This window comes from Trachypithecus francoisi, unplaced genomic scaffold (genome assembly GCF_009764315.1).
Source record: "Trachypithecus francoisi isolate TF-2019V2 unplaced genomic scaffold, Tfra_2.0 Lachesis_group17, whole genome shotgun sequence".
Lineage (NCBI taxonomy): Eukaryota > Metazoa > Chordata > Mammalia > Primates > Cercopithecidae > Trachypithecus > Trachypithecus francoisi.
Window position 1 is genome coordinate 81,185,132 of NW_022681462.1, and position 18,258 is coordinate 81,203,389.

Here is an 18,258-nt window from a genome sequence, read left to right on the forward strand (position 1 = left end):
GCATATCCATACAAAGGAATATTATCTGGCAATAAAAAGGCATAAAGCAATGATACATGCTACAACATGAATGAACCTTGCAAACATGTTAAAAGAAGTCAACAAAAGACCATATATTGTATAATTCCACTTATATGAAATGTCTAGAATATGAAAACCTATAGAAACAGAGTAGATTGGTAGTTTCCAGAGGCTGGGGGAAGAGTGGGGACCAACTGCTAATGGGTACAGGACTTATTTTTGGGGGGACAAAAATGTTCTACAACTAGATTGTGGAGATGGTTCTACAACCCTGTGAATATACTAGAAGACATCGAATGGTACACTTTAAATGGGTAGATTGTGTGGTATGTGAATTATATCCCAATAAAGCAGTTAAGAAAATAGTTATCAAAACATATAATAGGTATATCCCAAGGGGGAGAAAAGTGTGGTGCATGAGCTCAGCCCAGACAGGCTGTGTGAGTGGGGAGAGCAATGGATGAAGGAGCTGGTTGGAGCTATAAAGTGCATAGGCCAAGAGTAGAGGTGGGGGCTGGGTCTTGAAGGAGAAACTGAGTGCACTGAAGAATTCTGCCTGCTTCACAGTGTTATCAAGGGCCAGCCTTTGGATGATCTCTGGAAGAAGGTCCCAGAGCCTCAGAGAGGAGATTCTATGATGTCAGCACCTGACTTTTGTGACATACCCACATGCTGCCAGGGAGAACTGAACTCAGGGAATGGGGACCCTAGCTCCCACTGGGGGCGGCAACCCTAGCGCCACCCCTTAGACGAAGTCCCAGTCTCCCAGAGGCTTTTATCAGCTGGCCCCATTCCTTCTGCTGCTGGGTGTAATGAGCCTTCTCTGTCTAGGCCAGGGTGAGCTAGAGGACATCAGCACTAGGGGCAACAAGGGGTCAGAGGAACCAGAGTGGCAGGAAACTAGGATGCTTGCAGAACCCCCGAGTCAGGATTAGCAGAATAAAAACCTGTACCACAGGCCTCCAAATGACTGAAGGAGGACTGAGGGCAAAACTCACGGCTCAGACAGAAACAGTGTGTTTAGTGTTAGATGCTGGGGACAGAGAAAGGTGTATCCACCATTTGGTGACTCTACTCCTCTCTCCCAGGTCCTCTCGATGCTGAAGTGCCTGTGAAACACAGCCCACAGGAATTCTCATTGGTAAGAGCTCCTGGCACCAGAACACCCTTAATTCCTGTTCCTATCTCAGCCCCTAGCCCCCAAACCCCTCCTCCAATCCATCCTACCCTCCCTTCTTCCTTATTCCTCTCCTCCACACTTCTCACCTTCCCTGGAGCATTTTGCCAGCTCTTTTGATCCCAAAGGTGACATGGATTTAAAGTCTTGGTGAGTTCAGCTTGGAACTAGGGACATAATGCAGAGCCAGAAATGGACCAATTCTCCCAGTGTCTTGGGTTCTGTCTTTTCTCTCCAGGTCCTATGGGCTTTGTCTTCCTCTCTGCCCCGCCCAGATAATCGCTGCTGCCCTTCTGCTTTCAAGAGGCAGCTTTGATTCTCCATCCGCACACATCCCTCATCAATGGCTGACTGCAAAGAAGTGAGAAGCCAAGCTTAGGTTCATGCTCATGCCTGAACACCCAGAGAGCCTGGTGCTGGAGGTCTGGGTGTCCCCTTGGCCTGCCACCAGCACCTGCACCCACACCAGGCTGGAGCCAAGCTCTGCGCACAGAAGGTGGCCTTGATTTCTCAGGCACAGCTGACCTCAGAGATACTGGTCCTGACTCTGCCAGTTCTCTCATACCTAGTCTTGTTGCCCCAGTTCCTTCTGGATTCAAGGCGATGTTGCCTCAAAACAAGGACCAGGTTCTGCCACAGACCTCAGTGCTCCCCGGGCGCCCCCCTTGGGGCTTCTCACAACTTGTAGACTCCTCTCCTCACAACCTACAGCCTCTCTCTGCCCATCAGTCCCTCCCTCCCTCTCACTCACTGTTCTTTTCCACTCAGTCCCATCGTCCTTCCTCCCCTCCACCAGCATCCCCCTCTCCTGGCTTCCAATTTGGCTCTTGTGACTCAAATTCTGACTTTGCGCCACATCCCTATTCTCCCTCTCTCCCAAGTTCCCCCACTTTCTTTCACCAGAACTACCTCTCTCTCCCCAATCCACATGCATCCTCTCCCTCCAACCACTGGCTCTACCCCTCTCCTCCTCTGACCACTTCCTTCTCTCCCTCCCAGCCCCAGAACTCCTCCCTTCCCCACTCACCTTGCCAGTCTCCTTCCCACCCCGAGGACCTGCATAGCTCCACGCTCACTTCTCCAGGCCCAAGTCCACCTTCTCAAAGGCTTCACTCTAACAGGCAGACATGGCGCTGGCATCAGTACAGGGACACCGGATCCGGGTCCCCTGGGGTAGTGGAGAGATGTGTGCCAAGCGAGAAGGATCCTGCACAGTTCAGGGACCCAGGGGCCCTGGCCCAGGCCCTGGTGGTCCAGCTGGGGCATCGCCGCATCGCACACGACCTGCGGCTCCTGCTTTTGCAGCACCTGTGGCTAGGCAGAACCGGCCAGGCGCCAGTCGTGGAGTATCCTATATGCCTGGTGTGCCTCCGGCCCCGCAGCCCCTCCTGCCCCCTCCCCAAGTACAGGACTGGACCCCGGCTGCTTGCCTTCCCCCAACTACTGCCCTGTGTGGAAGGCCAGGAATCTGGGCCACTCCAGATAGGCATCGGCTTCGGCCTCCGCCTGCCCCAGGGCCAGGCCAGGGCCTTGCATCTGCTGCCAGAAAAAAGGCGGAAGGAAGTAGGGCCTCAGGGCAAGGCTCCTCAGGCCTGTGGGCATCCATCGCCAGCATTTCAGCCTGCAGCAGCTCAGGCCCGGGCCGACCCAGCCCCAGGCACACCCTCCCAGACCAGGAGCTTCAGGTCTGCAGGCCTTCAATCACCAAACTCTCCACGATGTTTCTCCGGGCCTCCACCTCAGGCACCAAAACAGGCCACTACCTCCCCGAAGCCCAGGCCGTGCCCTGCCCCAAAGAGGCCAGTTTCTCTGGAGCTCATTCTCCAGAAGTCATCAGTCTAGTTCCAGAGCCACGGAGGCCCCCTGGAACACTCCCTCTAAACCCCACTCTCCCAACCAGGCCCCAAATCTCGGGGAGTCCCCAAGACACCCTGAAGGGCTGGCTGGCAGGAGGTCAGGTGTGTTCTCCTGCTCTGAACCCTGGGAGCCCCTTGTGGAGTCTGCTGTCTCCAGGCTGAAGAGGACCAAGGGCACCAAGACCCCATTCAGCCCTCTGTGTAGCTAATAAAATTTGACCCTGTGAAACCTGTGTTTGTGTCCTGCTGAGTCCACAGAATAGGTGGCTATAACTACAGGGGTGCCAGTCTCCAACAAGACCCTTGGTGGCAGTGAGGGGGTGGTTCACGCCTATAATCTCAACACACTGGGAGGCTGAGGTAGGAGGATTGCTTGAAGCCAGGAGTTTGAGACCAGCCTGGGCAACACAGCAAGATCCTGTCTCTCCAAAAATAAAAATATAAAAAAATCAGCTGAGTATGGTGGGGTGTGCCTGTACTACCAGCTACTCAAGCTACTCAAGAGGCTGAAGTGGAAGGATCACTTGAGTCCAGGAGTTCAAGGCTACAATGAGCTATATCATGCCATTGCACTCCAGCCTGGGTGACAGAGACCCTATCTCAAAAAAAAAAAAAAAGAAGGCAGGTGTGGTGGCTCAAGCCTGTAATCCCAGCACTTTGGGAGGCCAAGGTGGGCATATCATTTAAGGTCAGGAGTACGAGACCAGCCTGGCCAACATGGTAAAACTGTCTCCACTAAAAACACAAAAATTAGCCGGGCGTGGTGGCAGGCGCCTGTAGTTCCAACTACTCAGGAGTCTGAGACAGGAGAATCACTTGAACCTGGGAGGCGGAGGTTGCAGTGAGCTGAGATCAGGCCACTGCACTCCAGCCTGGGCAACAGAGCGAGACTCTGTCTCAAAAAATAAAAAAGACCCTGGAGGATGGTGTCAAAGGAAACAGAGAGGCCAGAAAGAGCAGGTGCCATGTATCCAAGGAAGACAAGAGACCCACAAGGCCTGGGGACTTGAGATATGCAGATAGCTTGGCCACACCCTTCACACATCTAATGCAACTCTGTGGGACAGATATTAGCATCCCCAAAGATGAGGCCACTGCACCACTCCTCTGGGTGCACCTTAGTTAATCAGAATGCAGGAGAGGTGTCTCCTTTCAGGGAAGGACATCCCTTGTACTCACTCTCAAGAGTGCACAAAGGTCCTCATCAGATCACAAATCCAAGGGAGGATGAGTATCAGGCGCAGAAGATACCTGCCCAGGAGCTGAACTGCCCCTGCGGAGGCCAGCAAAGCAGCTGGCCACCCACCAAGCCACCGGCCCAGGAGTGTGAAGCCTTGAGAAAGGGAATGGCGGACACTACCCCTGCCAAAAGTGGGGGATAGGAGTTAAGGATGACAGAGGCGTCCCCATACGAGGAAGCAGTGGATTCAGCATTTGAAGTCAGGTTTATTTTTAAGTTCATGTTGCCTCCATTAAGAAGCAAGAGACTCCGGTGGTTTCTGGTGTGTGCCCTCGGGCAAATCACTTCCTCTCTGGGGTAAGCTGCAAAGGCCTGTGCTCCCAGGAGTTGGCATATCACTCCCCAAGCGGGAACAGTCCTAATTCGAGGATTTCATGTGTGTGTGAGAGACAGGGTTTAGCTCTGTCACCCAGGGGCTGGAGTGCAGTGGTGGTTGAGCATAGTGGTCGAGCTCACTGCAGCCTCGACCTCCCAGTCTCAAGTGATCCTCCTACCTGAGCCTTCTGGGCAGCTGGGCCCACAGCTGCCACGACGTTTGGCTAATTTTTAAATATTTTGTAGAGATGGAGTCTCCCCATGTTGTCCAGGCTGGTCTGGAAATCCTGGGCTCAAGCCATCCTCCTCTCTCGGACTTTCTGAAAGTGTTGGGATTACAGGGGGATTACAGGCATGAGCCACCGTGCCCGGCAGAGGATTTTTTTTTTTTTTTTGAGACGGTGTTTCACTCTTGTTGCTTGCTGCCCAGGCTGGAGTGCAATGGCAATGGCGTGATCTCGGCTCACTGCAACCTCTATCTCCCGGGTTCAAGTAATTCTCCTGCCTCAGGTCCCCGAGTAGCTGGGATTACAGGCGAACGCCACCACAGGCGCACGCCACCACACCCTTTGTAGTTTTGGTACAGACGGGATTTCGCCATGTTGGTCAGGCTGGTCTCGAACTCCTGACCTCGTGATCCGCCCGCCTCGGCCTCCCAAAGTGCTGGGATTACAGGCGCGAGTCGGATTTCTTTATTAAAGGTTGACCTTCATCAACCTCCACTGGCTCCACCTCCTCCGCGCCCCGGGGCGCCCCGCACAAAGATGGCGAAGTCGGTGCTGGGCAACTGTGCCTCCGCGCCAGGGATGGAGAACCCAAGCCCCGCCCCGGGGAACGCGGCCCCGCCAGCTAGTGCTGACTCGTGTCGGCGCTCCTGCGCCTGCGCGGAGGGAGCCGCGAGACAGGTGCGCGTGCGCAGTGCGCGTCTGCGAGAGCAACTTAGACGCACTGGAGCTGAACCTCGGCTGCCTGCGGGTGGTCAGGGTTTTGGCAACTCCGCGGTGTGAGAGGGGTCGGGTGTGCTCCCGGCAGCGACGGGGCCGAGTTCACCAGCGGCCGGGGCAGTAGTCGAAGGCCCAGCCCGTTATGTCCTGGGTGCCGTGGTGCGGGCAGTGAACGCGCGCCGGGCGGGATGGGCCGACGCCGGGCGCCAGAGCTGTACCGTGCTCCGTTCCCGTTGTACGCTCTTCAGGTTGACCCCAGCACTGGGCTGCTCATCGCTGCGGGCGGAGGAGGCGCCGCCAAGACAGGCATAAAGAATGGTGTGGTGAGAGCTCAGGGCCACTGGGGCTGGGTCTTGCTGTGGGCTGGCGGCGATTCCAGGGTGGCCGGGGGTCGCGGGGCGGGCCACACTCCAGCTTCGGGCCCTGCCCACTTCTGTTGGGAAGACCCGCTTGCCTGACGCCCCGGCGCGAATTTCAGTCGAGAACTCAGCAGGCAGAGGAGAGGCTTTTAAGGTAAAGTGAAAACTGCACACAGCTGCAGAGCCGGCAGGAACGCTTCAGCTCCGCCTCGGAGCAGCTCCAGGGCTCTTATCCTAGCCTTTTCCGGGAGGTCTTGCCTGCCCTCTAGCAGCGGCGAGAGTGGTGCATTTGGGTTTAAGTTCCTTCCCTCTTCTGAGCTTCACTCTGTTCTGTAAAATGGAGATAATAATCCCAGTCCTGCTCACTGTATAGATTTGTGAGGCCCAAATGAGAGAAAAAAGACTCGAGAAACCCTTGTGAACTATAACGTGCAGAAACTAAAGGGGTAAGACATCAGACTGTTCCTAGACGTGCTCTCTGGGCACCCCTGAACTTGCTCATCCGGGTCCCCCTCCCACAGCACTTTCTGCAACTAGAGCGGATTAATGGGCGCTTGAGTGCCTCCTTGCTGCACTCCCATGACACAGAGACACGGGCCACCATGAACTTGGCACTGGCTGGTGACATCCTTGCTGCAGGGCAGGATGCCCACTGTCAGCTCCTGCGCTTCCAGGCCCATCAACAGAAAGGCAACAAGGCAGAGAAGGCAGGTAAGGAGCTCTCTCCCTCTCTACCCACTTGGGGAAAGGGTTGAACGAGTAAGGTCACTCTTATCTTGGTGTCTCTAAAGAAGTGGGTCTGGAAGTAGGGTTTTGGTAGCAAGCTAGAAGCTGTATGGGCACCTGCCATGGAGAGAGGGGCCAGTACTCCTTACTGTAGAAGCCTAGAACCTGGCCAAGTGTTTGTGTTACAGGTTCCAAGGAGCAGGGGCCTCGACAAAGGAAGGGAGCAGCCCCAGCAGAGAAGAAATGTGGAGCGGAAACCCAGCACGAGGGGCTAGAACTCAGGGTAGAGAATTTGCAGGCAGTGCAGACAGACTTCAGCTCCGATCCACTGCAGAAAGTTGTGTGCTTCAACCACGATAATACCCTGCTTGCCACTGGAGGGACAGATGGCTACGTTCGTGTCTGGAAGGTGTGGGTTTGCGGGGTTAGGGAGGATGAATGTCAGTAACAGCAAAACCAAAATTGTGAGAAGCTGAACGTGGCATCTGGGAAACTTGTGAATGAAGCTTGCATTGAGGGGCCATTAGAAGGGGGTGGCATGGAGATCAGTCACAGTGTACTTGCTGGACACCTGAGTTAACCATGGTTTGGCTACAGGTACCCAGCCTGGAGAAGGTTCTGGAGTTCAAAGCCCACGAAGGGGAGATTGAAGACCTGGCTTTAGGGCCTGATGGCAAGGTGAGGGGGTGGGGGTGGGAGGAGGGTGGAGAAGGAGAGGGGAGGTGCTTATGCTGCTTGCCCAGTGAGTGGATCCCCTAACTGTCCATCCTTGGAATCTTTATCTGGCTAGTTGGTAACCGTGGGCCGGGACCTTAAGGCCTCCGTGTGGCAGAAGAATCAGCTGGTGACACAGCTGCAGTGGCAAGAGAATGGACCCACCTTTTCCAGCACACCTTACCGTTATCAGGCCTGCAGGTGTGAAGACTTTGCGGGGTGGCTGAAAGAGGCATAGCCCAGCTGTGGTGGGGGAGAGGGAAAAGACTGGGGATGGGAGAGCTGGGGAGGAACTTGTTGAGTTTTACCTCAGGTCTGATCAGGGTGCAGGTGGTGCACAAACCTCTGAGGAGGGTTGGGCAGGCCCCAGGAGCTGAATAGCTCCCCATCCGGCCCCCAGGTTTGGGCAGGTTCCAGACCAGCCTGCTGGGCTGCGACTCTTCACAGTACAAATTCCCCACAAGCGCCTGCGCCAGCCCCCTCCCTGCTACCTCACAGCCTGGGATGGCTCCAACTTCTTGCCCCTTCGGACCAAGTCCTGTGGCCATGAAGTCATCTCCTGCCTCAATGTCAGGTGTGAGATATTGCTGCCTTGGCTAGGTGGGGGTCCCTGAGGGAGCTTGGAAAGGAGGCCTGCCTGGGTCCCCGCGGACCGGGATTGGGGTATGAGGGTTGCTGCACAAGCCTCCAGGACAACGAGCACTTTATTGTTTGTTGCAGTGAGTCTGGCACCTTCCTAGGCCTGGGCACGGTCACTGGCTCTGTTGCCATCTACATAGCTTTCTCTCTCCAGGTAATGGGTGGAGGTTGGCATGGCCCTGTCGGTGGACTGTAGGCCTGTCTCTACCCTGAGTGTGCAGGAAGGAGTCTGGCCCGTGCTATAGAGGGAAAACCTGGGGGTGGGGAGCATGCTTTCCAGAAAGACAGTTCCCAGCTAGACCTTTCCTCACTCGTTTTCCTTCTACCCACAGTGCCTCTACTACGTGAGGGAGGCCCATGGCATTGTGGTGACGGATGTGGCCTTTCTACCTGAGAAGGGTCGTGGTCCAGAGCTCCTTGGGTCCCATGAAACTGCCCTGTTCTCTGTGGCTGTGGACAGTCGTTGCCAGCTGCATCTGTTGCCCTCACGGCGTGAGTCATTGGGCGGGGCAGGCAGGCACCACCCCACCTTTAACTGGACCAGAAACATGCCCCCCGGGGGCTGGGCTCTTGTTTGTGCCACTCCCCCTTTGAAGGTTTCTGGTTTTTAGGCTGGGAAGCCCCTTTGCCTGCTGACCTCTCCCTTTCCCTCCTGCAGGGAGTGTTCCTGTGTGGCTCCTGCTCCTGCTGTGTGTCGGGCTTATTGTTGTGACCATCCTGCTGCTCCAGAGTGCCTTTCCAGGTTTCCTTTAGCTTCCCTGCGTCCTGGGAATCAGGAGCCTGGACACTGCCATCTCTAGAGCAGAGTGGAGGCCTGGACTCCCTTTGCTCACTCCATTCGGGTCCACAGCTGAGGCTGCCTCTGATAAGATGAATGGGCACTGCCTGCCCTTCTAGTGAAAAGGCTTGGTTATGGCCCTGCCTGACTCTGGGCCCCAGGAACTCTGCCTTCATCATCTGTGGATCCATCCAGAACAGTGGTGTCTGAAGCCCAGGCCATATTCCCTGCCTCCTTCCTTCTGCCTACTAGAGGCTCGAGAGTTGAGCTTGTCCTTTCTCTAGAAACATGTGAAGATGCCCAAGAGCCTGGAGGCACTACTGTCCTTCCTATAGAAACAGTTTCTCCTCTTCCCCTCACAGCCTTAGGGTCAGTTCCCCTTCGCATGAAGCCCCTGGCATTTGCTGGGGAAGGGACTGGCCTGGTACTTGCTGTTGGGGCAGGAAGGGGCAAAAGGAAGACTTGGTTAGTAATCTGGGGGTTCAGATGGGTAGCACTAAGCCAGCCGGCCTAAAGATGCAGTAAGTTCCTAGATAGTCTAACCTTGAGGAAAGGGAAAATGAACCTCAGCCCACTAGGCAGGAAAAGTTGATATTTAATAAACAAGGAAAGAGTGAACTGAGACCCCCCAGTGGTACTCTTGTCAGCTATTTCTGTCCTCAGAAGGTGAGAGCCCAGAGGTCAGGCAGCCCCTCTGGGTGCTGGAAGATGGCTCTGGCATACTGATGCAAGAGGCGGCTCATGTAGCAGTGCTGCCATGGGAGCAGCCCTTCCAGGAAGCCGATGTGGCCACCCCGGGCTGTGATGAGCAGCACAACGTAGGGGGACTGTTGGGCGGCCTGTATGGGAAGGGCTAGGAGAGGGTCGGGGTCAGAAACGGCCTTCACTGGGAGCCCAGGCTGTCTGTCGCGTCCCTCATGGCCCATTTTCCTTGGGGCCAAAGTGTCCTGATTCAGAGTACTCGCCACCGATGGGGGAGAAGGGGTCATCTGCTGCATTGAGACAGAGCACAGGGATCTGGATGGCATCTACCTTGGTTCTAGGGCTTGCTGCTTTGTAGTAGGTAACAGTCTTGATATCCAAAGGCCACAGATGTGTAGCGCTCATCAAACTGGCGGATTGTGTGGGCCTGCAGGTGTTACTGTAGGATAGGCTAAGATGATAAAGAATGGGAAGACAGTGGAAGACTCATTTGGGGGGGCCCAGGGGCATGGCTGAAGATTATACCTGTAGCACAAAGTCTATGTCCACCACCTTTTCAATCACCTTTCTGTTTCTGCAAGAGTACATAAGAGTTTGGCTTGACACCTGGACCTGGCCCCCCCCAGGCCCTGTCTTACTATCTCATGTGTAAAGAAGCCCAGAGAGAACTGACCGAGTACTAGGAGAGCTTGGAGTGTCTGCCATCCTACTCTGTCTACTGCCTCCTCCCACTTGCCACGACCCTACCGTTCCACATGTTGGCAGAGCCCAGCAGTGAGGGGCTGATTGAAGAGCAGTGAGTTGAGTGGGGTTTCCAGGGAGCGGGTGATCTCAAAGGAATCCCAGCATGCAGACAGAGTCAGTGCTGCCGCCAGCCCTGCAGCCTGCTCAGCCTGTGCCAGGTAATTCAGCACCAGTATCCTGTAGAATTGGACAAGGGACCATGAAAGAAGGGTTTGCATTAATGTGAGCTGGGACAGAGGGAGGGGACATGGAGGAGGAAAGGAAGACTGGGCCTCTGGGTTAAGCCTAGGCAATCTTTACCCTCAAAAAGAGATGCCCACGGCTAGCAGTGGAGCTCGGGGATAGCGGTGCTTTATGTGGTTCACGACTGTCTGTAGATCTTCAGTATTGCTGGCACAAAAAGCCCTGTGGGTCTGAGGGCAAATCGGATCATTAGGTAGGGAGGGAGACCGTGGTCAGAAGGTGGAGGGGAAATTGAGGAAGGATAGGTAGGAGGTAGAGCCGCAGGGCCAAGGATCTCTAAAGGGAGTGGGTGAAGGGCTGCTATGAGGAAGGCTGCTACTCACCCGCAGTTCCTCCCCACGGCAGCCCGGGTTGTTAAACACGACAGCCCTGTGGCACACAGGTACATCTTAGCCAGACCCTTCTTAGCCCCTCTCCCCTTTCAGTAGTCTTCAGAAAGATCCCTGTCCAAAGATTCCCTTCGTGTAGCATTCTTCGTATCTATCAGTGTCCAGATTGACTTCTCCCTAGTACACGTTCTCAGATGCCACCCCACTCCGGGGCTGCACCCATCCTTACTGGTAGCCATCCCTCAGAGCTTGGTTAACGAGGCACAAGATGTATGTCTCCTGGCTACTGGCGGTGATGCCAGGAAGCAGCAGCACAATGGGCTGGGTGGTAGGATTAGGGTCTTGGCTGCTGTCAGGCTGCTTGGCCCAGTCTAGCAGGAGCTGGCCTCCATCTGGTGTTTGGAGGATGTCACTGTGGTTTTGGAAGAAGAGGCACACAAAGATAACAATGTAATTCAAAAGCTTTGTCCTGTGCCCCACCCATAAACGAGTCTCTAAACTTCCCATCAGCATCCTCTGAGGGTGTTTTTCATGTAAAACAGTAAGGCTTGACAATGTGGGGTGGGGACATAAAAGATCATGACCTGATGGCCATGCAATTATATAGCCCTTCCATATAACATCCACTCTCATTGTACCCTCAACACAGGGATGTAGATGAGACAGATTACCTACATTTTAAAAGTGGTAAATAGATTTTCCCTAGATACCTGGGGTTTCACGTTCACCCTGTTCTGTCCCTTCTTACCTCTGATAAAAGACTAGGGGCTGAGACTGCAGGAAGACTTGGAAGATGCTTTGTAGTCGCCCCTCAAAACACCACAGCGTTGGGTAGAAAGTCTCCGTGGTGATGGAACAGTGTTGCTCTAGGAAGGCCAGAAACTGCGGCCCAGCCACCAGCCGAGGCCTCTGTAATCACACAACAGTCTGCCCCATTTCCCTGACTTTTGCACCAAGCTAATGAGGCACCCAACACCAGAGGGTAAGAGGGCCCCTTTCCAGAGGCCAGCCGGGAGGACCCTGCTTTGTCTGCACGTGAGATACTCAGCACAGCTCAGTTGAATGGCCAAGTCTCTGATAATACACTCCAGCTAGAGCCCCTAAAAAACCCAGTCTTGGAGTGTCACTGCCCAGAATTGACCCTGAACTGGGAGCTGCTGAGTGACTGAGTGCTGACTTTCCCGCTCAGCCTATCCATGCCCCAAACCCATTTTGGAGAGAGCAGATAATGTAAACAGCCAGGCTCAGTGGTGTGCACCTGTGGTCCCAGCCACCTGGGAGGCTGAGGTGGGAGGATCACTTGAGCCCAGGAGTTCAAGGCTGCAGTGAGCTATGATAGCACCACTGTTAGCTAGCCTGGGCGACGGTGAGACCCTGTCAATAGATAAGTGCCCAGCTGATCCCCTGCAGAAAATGTCGGGGTTCTGGGCATGGGCTGAAGAAATGCAGCACCATTCAATCTTCAACCTTTACTTTGCAGTTGAAAATGAAGCCGGCCGGGCGCAGTGGCTCGTGCCTGTAATCCCAGCACTTTGGGAGGCTGAGGTGGGTGGATCATGAGGTCAAGAGATGGAGACCATCCTGGCCAACATGGTGAGACCCTGATTCTACTAAAAATACAAAAATTAGCCAGGCATGGTAGTGCGTGCCCTGTAGTCTGAGCTACTCAGGAGGCTGAGGCAGGAGAATCGCCCCTGCACTCCAGCCTGATGACAGAGCAAAACACTGTGTTTTTTTTTTTTTTGAGGCAGAATCTTGCTCTGTCGCCCAGGCTGGAGTGCAGTGGCGTGATCTTGGCTCACTGCAAGCTCCACCTCCTGGGTTCATGCCATTCTACTGCCTCAGCCTCCCGAGTAGCTGGGACTACAGGCGTCTGCCCAGGCCCGCTTACTTTTTGTATTTTTAGTAGAGACGGGGTTTCACCATGTTAGCCAGGATGGTCTCAATCTCCTGACCTCTTGATCCACCCGCCTTGGCCTCCCAAAGTGGTGGGATTACAGGCGTGAGCCACCGTGCCTGGCCTAAGGGACTTCTTTGTACCAGGGACCTTATCTTCTCTTATTTGTGGGGCCCCTGCTGTTTGATTGTGCTCTAAAGGAAGAACAGCCCTAATGTGAATCGATGTTTTTCTTTCTTCGTGCCAGCCAGGGGGAAGGTGACAAGGATGAAATAACAGGGACAGATGAGGTCAGTGGGCACTGAGCCCTGACTTTCAGCTTCTCTGCTGTATTCTGGACCTCAAGTGAATGAGAGAGCCTAGCCACGTAGAAGGCATGTGAAGGAGGAGTATGCCGTAGGTTCAAGAATAGAAACTGCATATCTGCAATGAGTCCTAAGGAACATGAAGACCAGGTTTCTATCTCCAGTACAGTCCCCACACTCTACAGGGGGAAATGGCAGAGAGGCCAAGTTGATAGTGCAGCTGTTGGGAGATGTGACTTTCGACCCTAGTCCTTAAGCCCTGGAATTATGATAGCTGTCAGTCATGTGCAGGCACTGAACTAAGCCCAAGCTTATGAGATATTTTATAAGTGAAGAAGTTAGGACTGACAGATGTTAAGTGGTTTGTCCAGTTACACAGCAAGCAAGAGGCAAAACAAAATGACTAACTATGACATTACCACCAGTACTTGTAGGTAAGATTTGTTGAGTGCTCATTAAGCTCCAGGCATTGTGCTAAGCACTTCACACAAATTTTGTCTTATGATTTTCACAACAGTTCCATGAAATAGGTTGGATTTGAATGCTGAATAACTTGTCAAAGGTCAGAAGCTTGCCAGAACTAGTTAGTGGCAGAGCAGGAGATTCAAACCCAGGTCTCTCTGACTCTAGAGCCTGCGCTGCCTAGTCACTGTTGTGTATTGCCTCCTAATTGCCAAGATTTTGAGTTGCTATCCATTTTTTTCTTCTTCTTCTTGAGACGGAGTTTTGCTCTCACACCCAGGCTAGAGTGCAGTGGTGCCATCTCAGCTCACCACAACCTCTGCCTCCTGGGTTCAAGTGATTCTCCTGCCTCAGGCTTCTGAGTAGCTGGGATTATAGGCATGTGCCACCACGCCTGGCTAATTTTTGTATTTTTAGTAGAGTCGGGGTTTCTTCATGTTGGTCAGGCTGGTCTCGAACTCCCGATCTCAGGCGATCCTCACACCTCTGCCTCCCAAAGTGTTGGGATTACAGGCGTGAGCCACTGTGCCCGGCCCTAAGGAGGACGTTTAGTAAACAATAAATGCTAATGTAGAAAGCTCTGAAAATATGGAAAAGTCTCGGTAACACTAAAGGCTCCTGTAGACCTTTTTAAAGGACGCAAACCAGTAGGTGTCTTGTTAGACTCAGCTACCTAGAACAGAGTTTAATGAAGATGAAAATATTTGACTTTTCCTGGATATGTAAATTATGTGTTTATCTAAATTTTAGTGAGAAAAATCTCCAAATTCATCAAAATCAACCTCTTCAAACTTGCTCATCACACTATATGGAGAGCCTGGAACATAAAACAGGGCTGAATGAGCAAGGACAGTTAGGGTCATCCATCAGTTCTGAGCTAGTCCACTTCTGGCCTCAGCCACCCCTTAAGGGAAGGGAGGCCCTACTAAGCTATTTGGGGGGTGGGGGGTGTTGGGAGTTAGCCATGACCCCACAGACCTCTGGTTCCTTCCTTCAGTGCAGCTGAAAGACTCAGCTAAACCACCTAAAAAGGAACGCAAAGTGTGCACATCTCTGACACCTCAGGATGCCTTTCAACCCACTTTTCCCAAATGCTTGTCCACATCATAGAGAGCAGCACCCTCCGGTGCCCAAAAGGCTCAGTTGGCATGGGGAGCACATGGGATGCAGAGGCACTAGGGAGGCAGAGCCGAGTCTCCATTCGGTGGGAGCAGATTTCTTTTTTTTTTTTTTTTTTTTTTTTTTTTTTTTTTTTTTGAGGCGGAGTCTCGCTCTGTCGCCCGGACTGGAGTGCAGTGGCCAGATCTCAGCTCACTGCAAGCTCCGCCTCCCGGGTTTACGCCATTCTCCTGCCTCAGCCTCCCGAGTAGCTGGGACTACAGGCGCCCGCCACCTCGCCCGGCTAGTTTTTGTATTTTTAGTAGAGACGGGGTTTCACCGTGTTAGCCAGGATGGTCTTGATCTCCTGACCTCGTGATCCTCCCATCTCGGCCTCCCAAAGTGCTGGGATTACAGGCTTGAGCCACCGCGCCCGGCCGGGAGCAGATTTCATCTGTGGGGAAGCCCAACCATGCCAGCTCCCACCAAGCGCTCAAGCCCGTGTCTGGAAGCTGCCCCTACACCCAAACCCGCCGGCCAGAGCACTGGACCCGCACCTACCTGAAGGACACATGCCCAGTAGTAGCCCAAGTAGAGGGCAACGGCAAGAGCCAAGAGCAGAGAAAAGGTGTCTGCCGAGGTGCCATTCTGGGGGCTCAGAAAGGAGCTCAGCATCTTGTGTTGGGGGCTTCCGACCCTCAGGCTCCTGACTGGCCCCGGCTCGCCGGCTGTGACTCGCAGGCCCGCCCGCCGCCTGCCATAGGCCGCCTGTGCAGGTCCTGTCCCCGCTGCCGGCCGTTCGCGCTGCCCGCCCCGCCCACCGCCGGTGCCGCGGCTGGGCGGCGAAAGGCGGTGCTAGTTGGTCGCGGGGCTGGGCGGCTGCGCCTAGTGTCCCGCGGGGAAGTAACTCGAGCGACCTGCGAATGGCCTCCCGCCCTCCCCCGCCTTCTGCTTCCCCTCCGCGGTTCCTGGCTCTGCAGCCCGAGACAAGCTGCCTCCTCCAGCTGCCATCTTGGTGCGGGGCATTTCCAGCTCCCTCAAACTCTTCCCCGGTGACCCCCTGAGTCCAGCAACCTGGCCAGAGCCCCTCAGGCACTCGCAGTCAGTCACACACAGGACACAGCTACTCCCACGGTGACATTCTGCTCTGTCACAGACTACAGCCATTCACAGTGACCCTCACCAGTCACTGTCCGACTGTGACACCCCACACTGTCACACAGCTTTCAGCTGCTCAGTGTTGGCATTGCACACACATGCAGCTTCCTGCAGTGTCACTCTGCGTTGCCTCATACAGTCCCTGCCACACAGTCCTCGTACAGTAGATAATTTGCTCACCACCCGCTCTGTACCAGGCACTTGATGCAGACCCCCCATGTTACTGTCCCTGTCTTCATTGAAATATAGGCGGTCGTCTACTAAGAGTAGTGGCTTTCAACCTTGACTGCAGATTGGAATCATCTAGGATTCTTAAAACTACCAGTGCCCAGGCCCTACCCCCGATACAGTTGGTCTGGAGAGGAGCCTAGGTATCAGTATACCGTAAAGCTTATAGGAGGTTCACAAGTCATCAGGGCTTAACAGGGTCCACACAACGGAAGTACCAGCTGTCATGGGAGCACTGCGGCGGTGTCCGGACTTCATGGGAGGGTGTTCTAGCAGATAGGGCAGCATAGGCAAAAGCCTGGAGGTGAAGGATGTCTTAAGGGAACAGAAAGAAATTTGGTGTGGGTGGAACATGTGGATGGTCAAGGACCACATAATTGCTGCAGTTTATCCTAGGGTCAGAGGAAAGCCATCCTAGGGTTTTAAGAAGGGAAGAGTGACATGAGTTATGTTTTAGGAGAATCATTCAGTTGCTGGGAGAATAGATTGGAGGAGGAGGAAAGTAAAAGCAGAGAGGCCACTGGGAGGCTGCTGACAGAACGCCAGGCTCAAAAGATGCCTGGACTGGAGTACACCCAGGAGAAGAATGAAAAGCTTCAAGATCAGAGGCACAATGGATAGGACCTGGTGGTAGATCGGAGGCAGGGGAAGAAGGAGGAACATGGATGGCCCCCAGGTTTCCGACTGCACAGACATAAAGTGCCCATCCCTGGGATAGGGAAACAGAGGAGAGGAAGATTTGAAGAGGAAGATGATGCATTTAGACACAGACATGTAGAGGATGGGGTGCTGGTAAGTGTTTTAACTGCGTTTCCTTGGGTTCTGTATTTGTCTCTTTGGCATCCATAAATCACAGGGCCAACCTAATGTCCAAGGTTGTTTACATCTCCCCTGCAATCCAGAGCTCATACTCTGAGTCACTTCCTTTCTCTAACTTTCACATTCCAAGCCAGTATCTCCCCTGCCCTAAATCAACCCAGGACCAGGTCACTAGTACCAGTCCCTGTGCCCCAGAGTGCTCTGGGATTATTCAAACTGGGCAGTCCCAAACCACTTCTCCTGCCTTACTGGGAGAAGTACACCCAGTAAAGGCCTGTACCTTCCCCTCCTTTCTGCCTCTTATGTGACACTGGCACTTTCCCCTGTGACTGTGCCTTTTGTTTCTAGGGGAACTGTGAATAACATTAAGCTTTTCTTTCAATGGCAGTGACCTCTTCATGTCCTCACTCAGCCACCTTTATAAATTAAGACTCAGGCACAAATTAGTAGGGTATTCAATGCCTGAAGTGGCCTGGGGCTTAGAGATTGGAGCTGGAGAATTGGTAATCATCGGCATTTAGGTGGTGTATTAGTTGGCAGTTTGCTCTAAGAAAGCACTACAAACTGGGTGTCTTAAACCAGGGGTCCCCAACCTCCTGGGCTGCAAATTGGTACTGGTCCATGGCCTGTTAGGAAGCAGGTGGCATAGCAGTAGGTGAGCAGGGTGAGCAAGCATTACTGCCTGAGATCAGTGATGGAATTAGATTCTCATAGGAGTGCAAACCCTATTGTGAACTGCACACAGAAGGATCTAGGTTGCGTGCTCCTTATTAAAATCTAATGCCTGATGATCTGAGGTGGAAGTTTCATCTCAAAACCATCCCCCTCACCCCCAACCCTTCTGATATGTGGAAAGATTGTCTTCTCTGAGGCTGGGCACCGTGGCTCACACCTGCAATGCCCAATGCTTTGAGAGGTCAAGGCAGGCGAATTACCTGAGGTCAGGAGTTTGAGACTAGCCTGGCCAACATGGTGAAACCTTGTCCCTACTAAAAAAAATACAAAAAAATTAAAAATAAAAATTAGCTGGGTGTGGTGGCGTACACCTGTAATCCCAGCTACTCGGGAGGCTGAGACATGAGAATCACTTGAACCTGGGAGCTGGAGGTTGCAGTGAGCTGAGATAGCACCACTGCACGCTAGCTGGGATGACAGAGTGAGAGTCCATCTCAAAAAAAAAAAAAACAAACAAAGATTGTCTTCACTGAAACTGGTCCCTGGTGCCAAAAAGGTTGGGGACTGTCTTAAACAACAGAGATTTATTGTCTCACACTTCTGGAGACTAGAAGTCAAGATTGAAATATCAGTAGGGTGGGTTCGTTCTGGGAGCCATGAGGAATAATCTATTCCGTGCCTCTCCCCTGGCTTCTGGTGTTTTGCTGGAAATCTTTGGCACTCCCTGACTGGTAGAAGCATCACCCTGATCTCTGTCTTCATCTTCACAAACATCTTAGTGTGTTTGCGCTGCTATAACAAAATCCCACAGACTGGGTAATTTACAAAC

The 18,258-nt window shown here is 53.4% G+C and overlaps 3 protein-coding genes across 4 annotated transcripts; 2 read left to right on the forward strand and 1 right to left on the reverse strand.

Annotated features, from left to right (window-relative positions):
- Positions 1-704: 704 nt before the first annotated feature.
- PRR30 (proline rich 30) lies at positions 705-3,369 on the forward strand. Its single transcript, XM_033176271.1, has 3 exons — positions 705-858; positions 1,110-1,162; positions 1,437-3,369. Exon 3 carries the CDS (start codon positions 1,802-1,804, stop codon positions 3,038-3,040), a length of 1,239 nt encoding a protein of 412 aa, XP_033032162.1. The 5' UTR covers positions 705-858; positions 1,110-1,162; positions 1,437-1,801; the 3' UTR covers positions 3,041-3,369.
- Positions 3,370-5,492: 2,123 nt separating this feature from the next.
- On the forward strand, positions 5,493-9,397 carry PREB (prolactin regulatory element binding). Of its 2 annotated transcripts, XM_033176272.1 has the most exons (9): positions 5,493-5,876; positions 6,434-6,623; positions 6,827-7,047; positions 7,236-7,316; positions 7,429-7,553; positions 7,753-7,926; positions 8,073-8,145; positions 8,324-8,483; positions 8,650-9,397. In XM_033176272.1, exons 1-9 carry the CDS (start codon positions 5,742-5,744, stop codon positions 8,742-8,744), a joined length of 1,254 nt encoding a protein of 417 aa, XP_033032163.1. In that variant the 5' UTR covers positions 5,493-5,741; the 3' UTR covers positions 8,745-9,397. The 2 variants fall into 2 exon arrangements, with proteins under 2 accessions (XP_033032163.1, XP_033032164.1); XM_033176273.1 differs by lacking the exon at positions 8,324-8,483 and having other exon boundaries at positions 8,650-8,703.
- A 15-nt stretch (positions 9,398-9,412) lies between these two features.
- Positions 9,413-15,455, reverse strand: ABHD1 (abhydrolase domain containing 1). Its single transcript, XM_033176274.1, is given in 11 exon segments — positions 9,413-9,437; positions 9,439-9,622; positions 9,735-9,835; positions 9,837-9,898; positions 9,997-10,045; positions 10,219-10,392; positions 10,516-10,628; positions 10,782-10,827; positions 11,017-11,199; positions 11,536-11,696; positions 15,111-15,455. Coding segments are annotated over 11 exon segments (1,212 nt in total). The 5' UTR covers positions 15,225-15,455.
- Between the last annotated feature and the right edge of the window lie 2,803 nt (positions 15,456-18,258).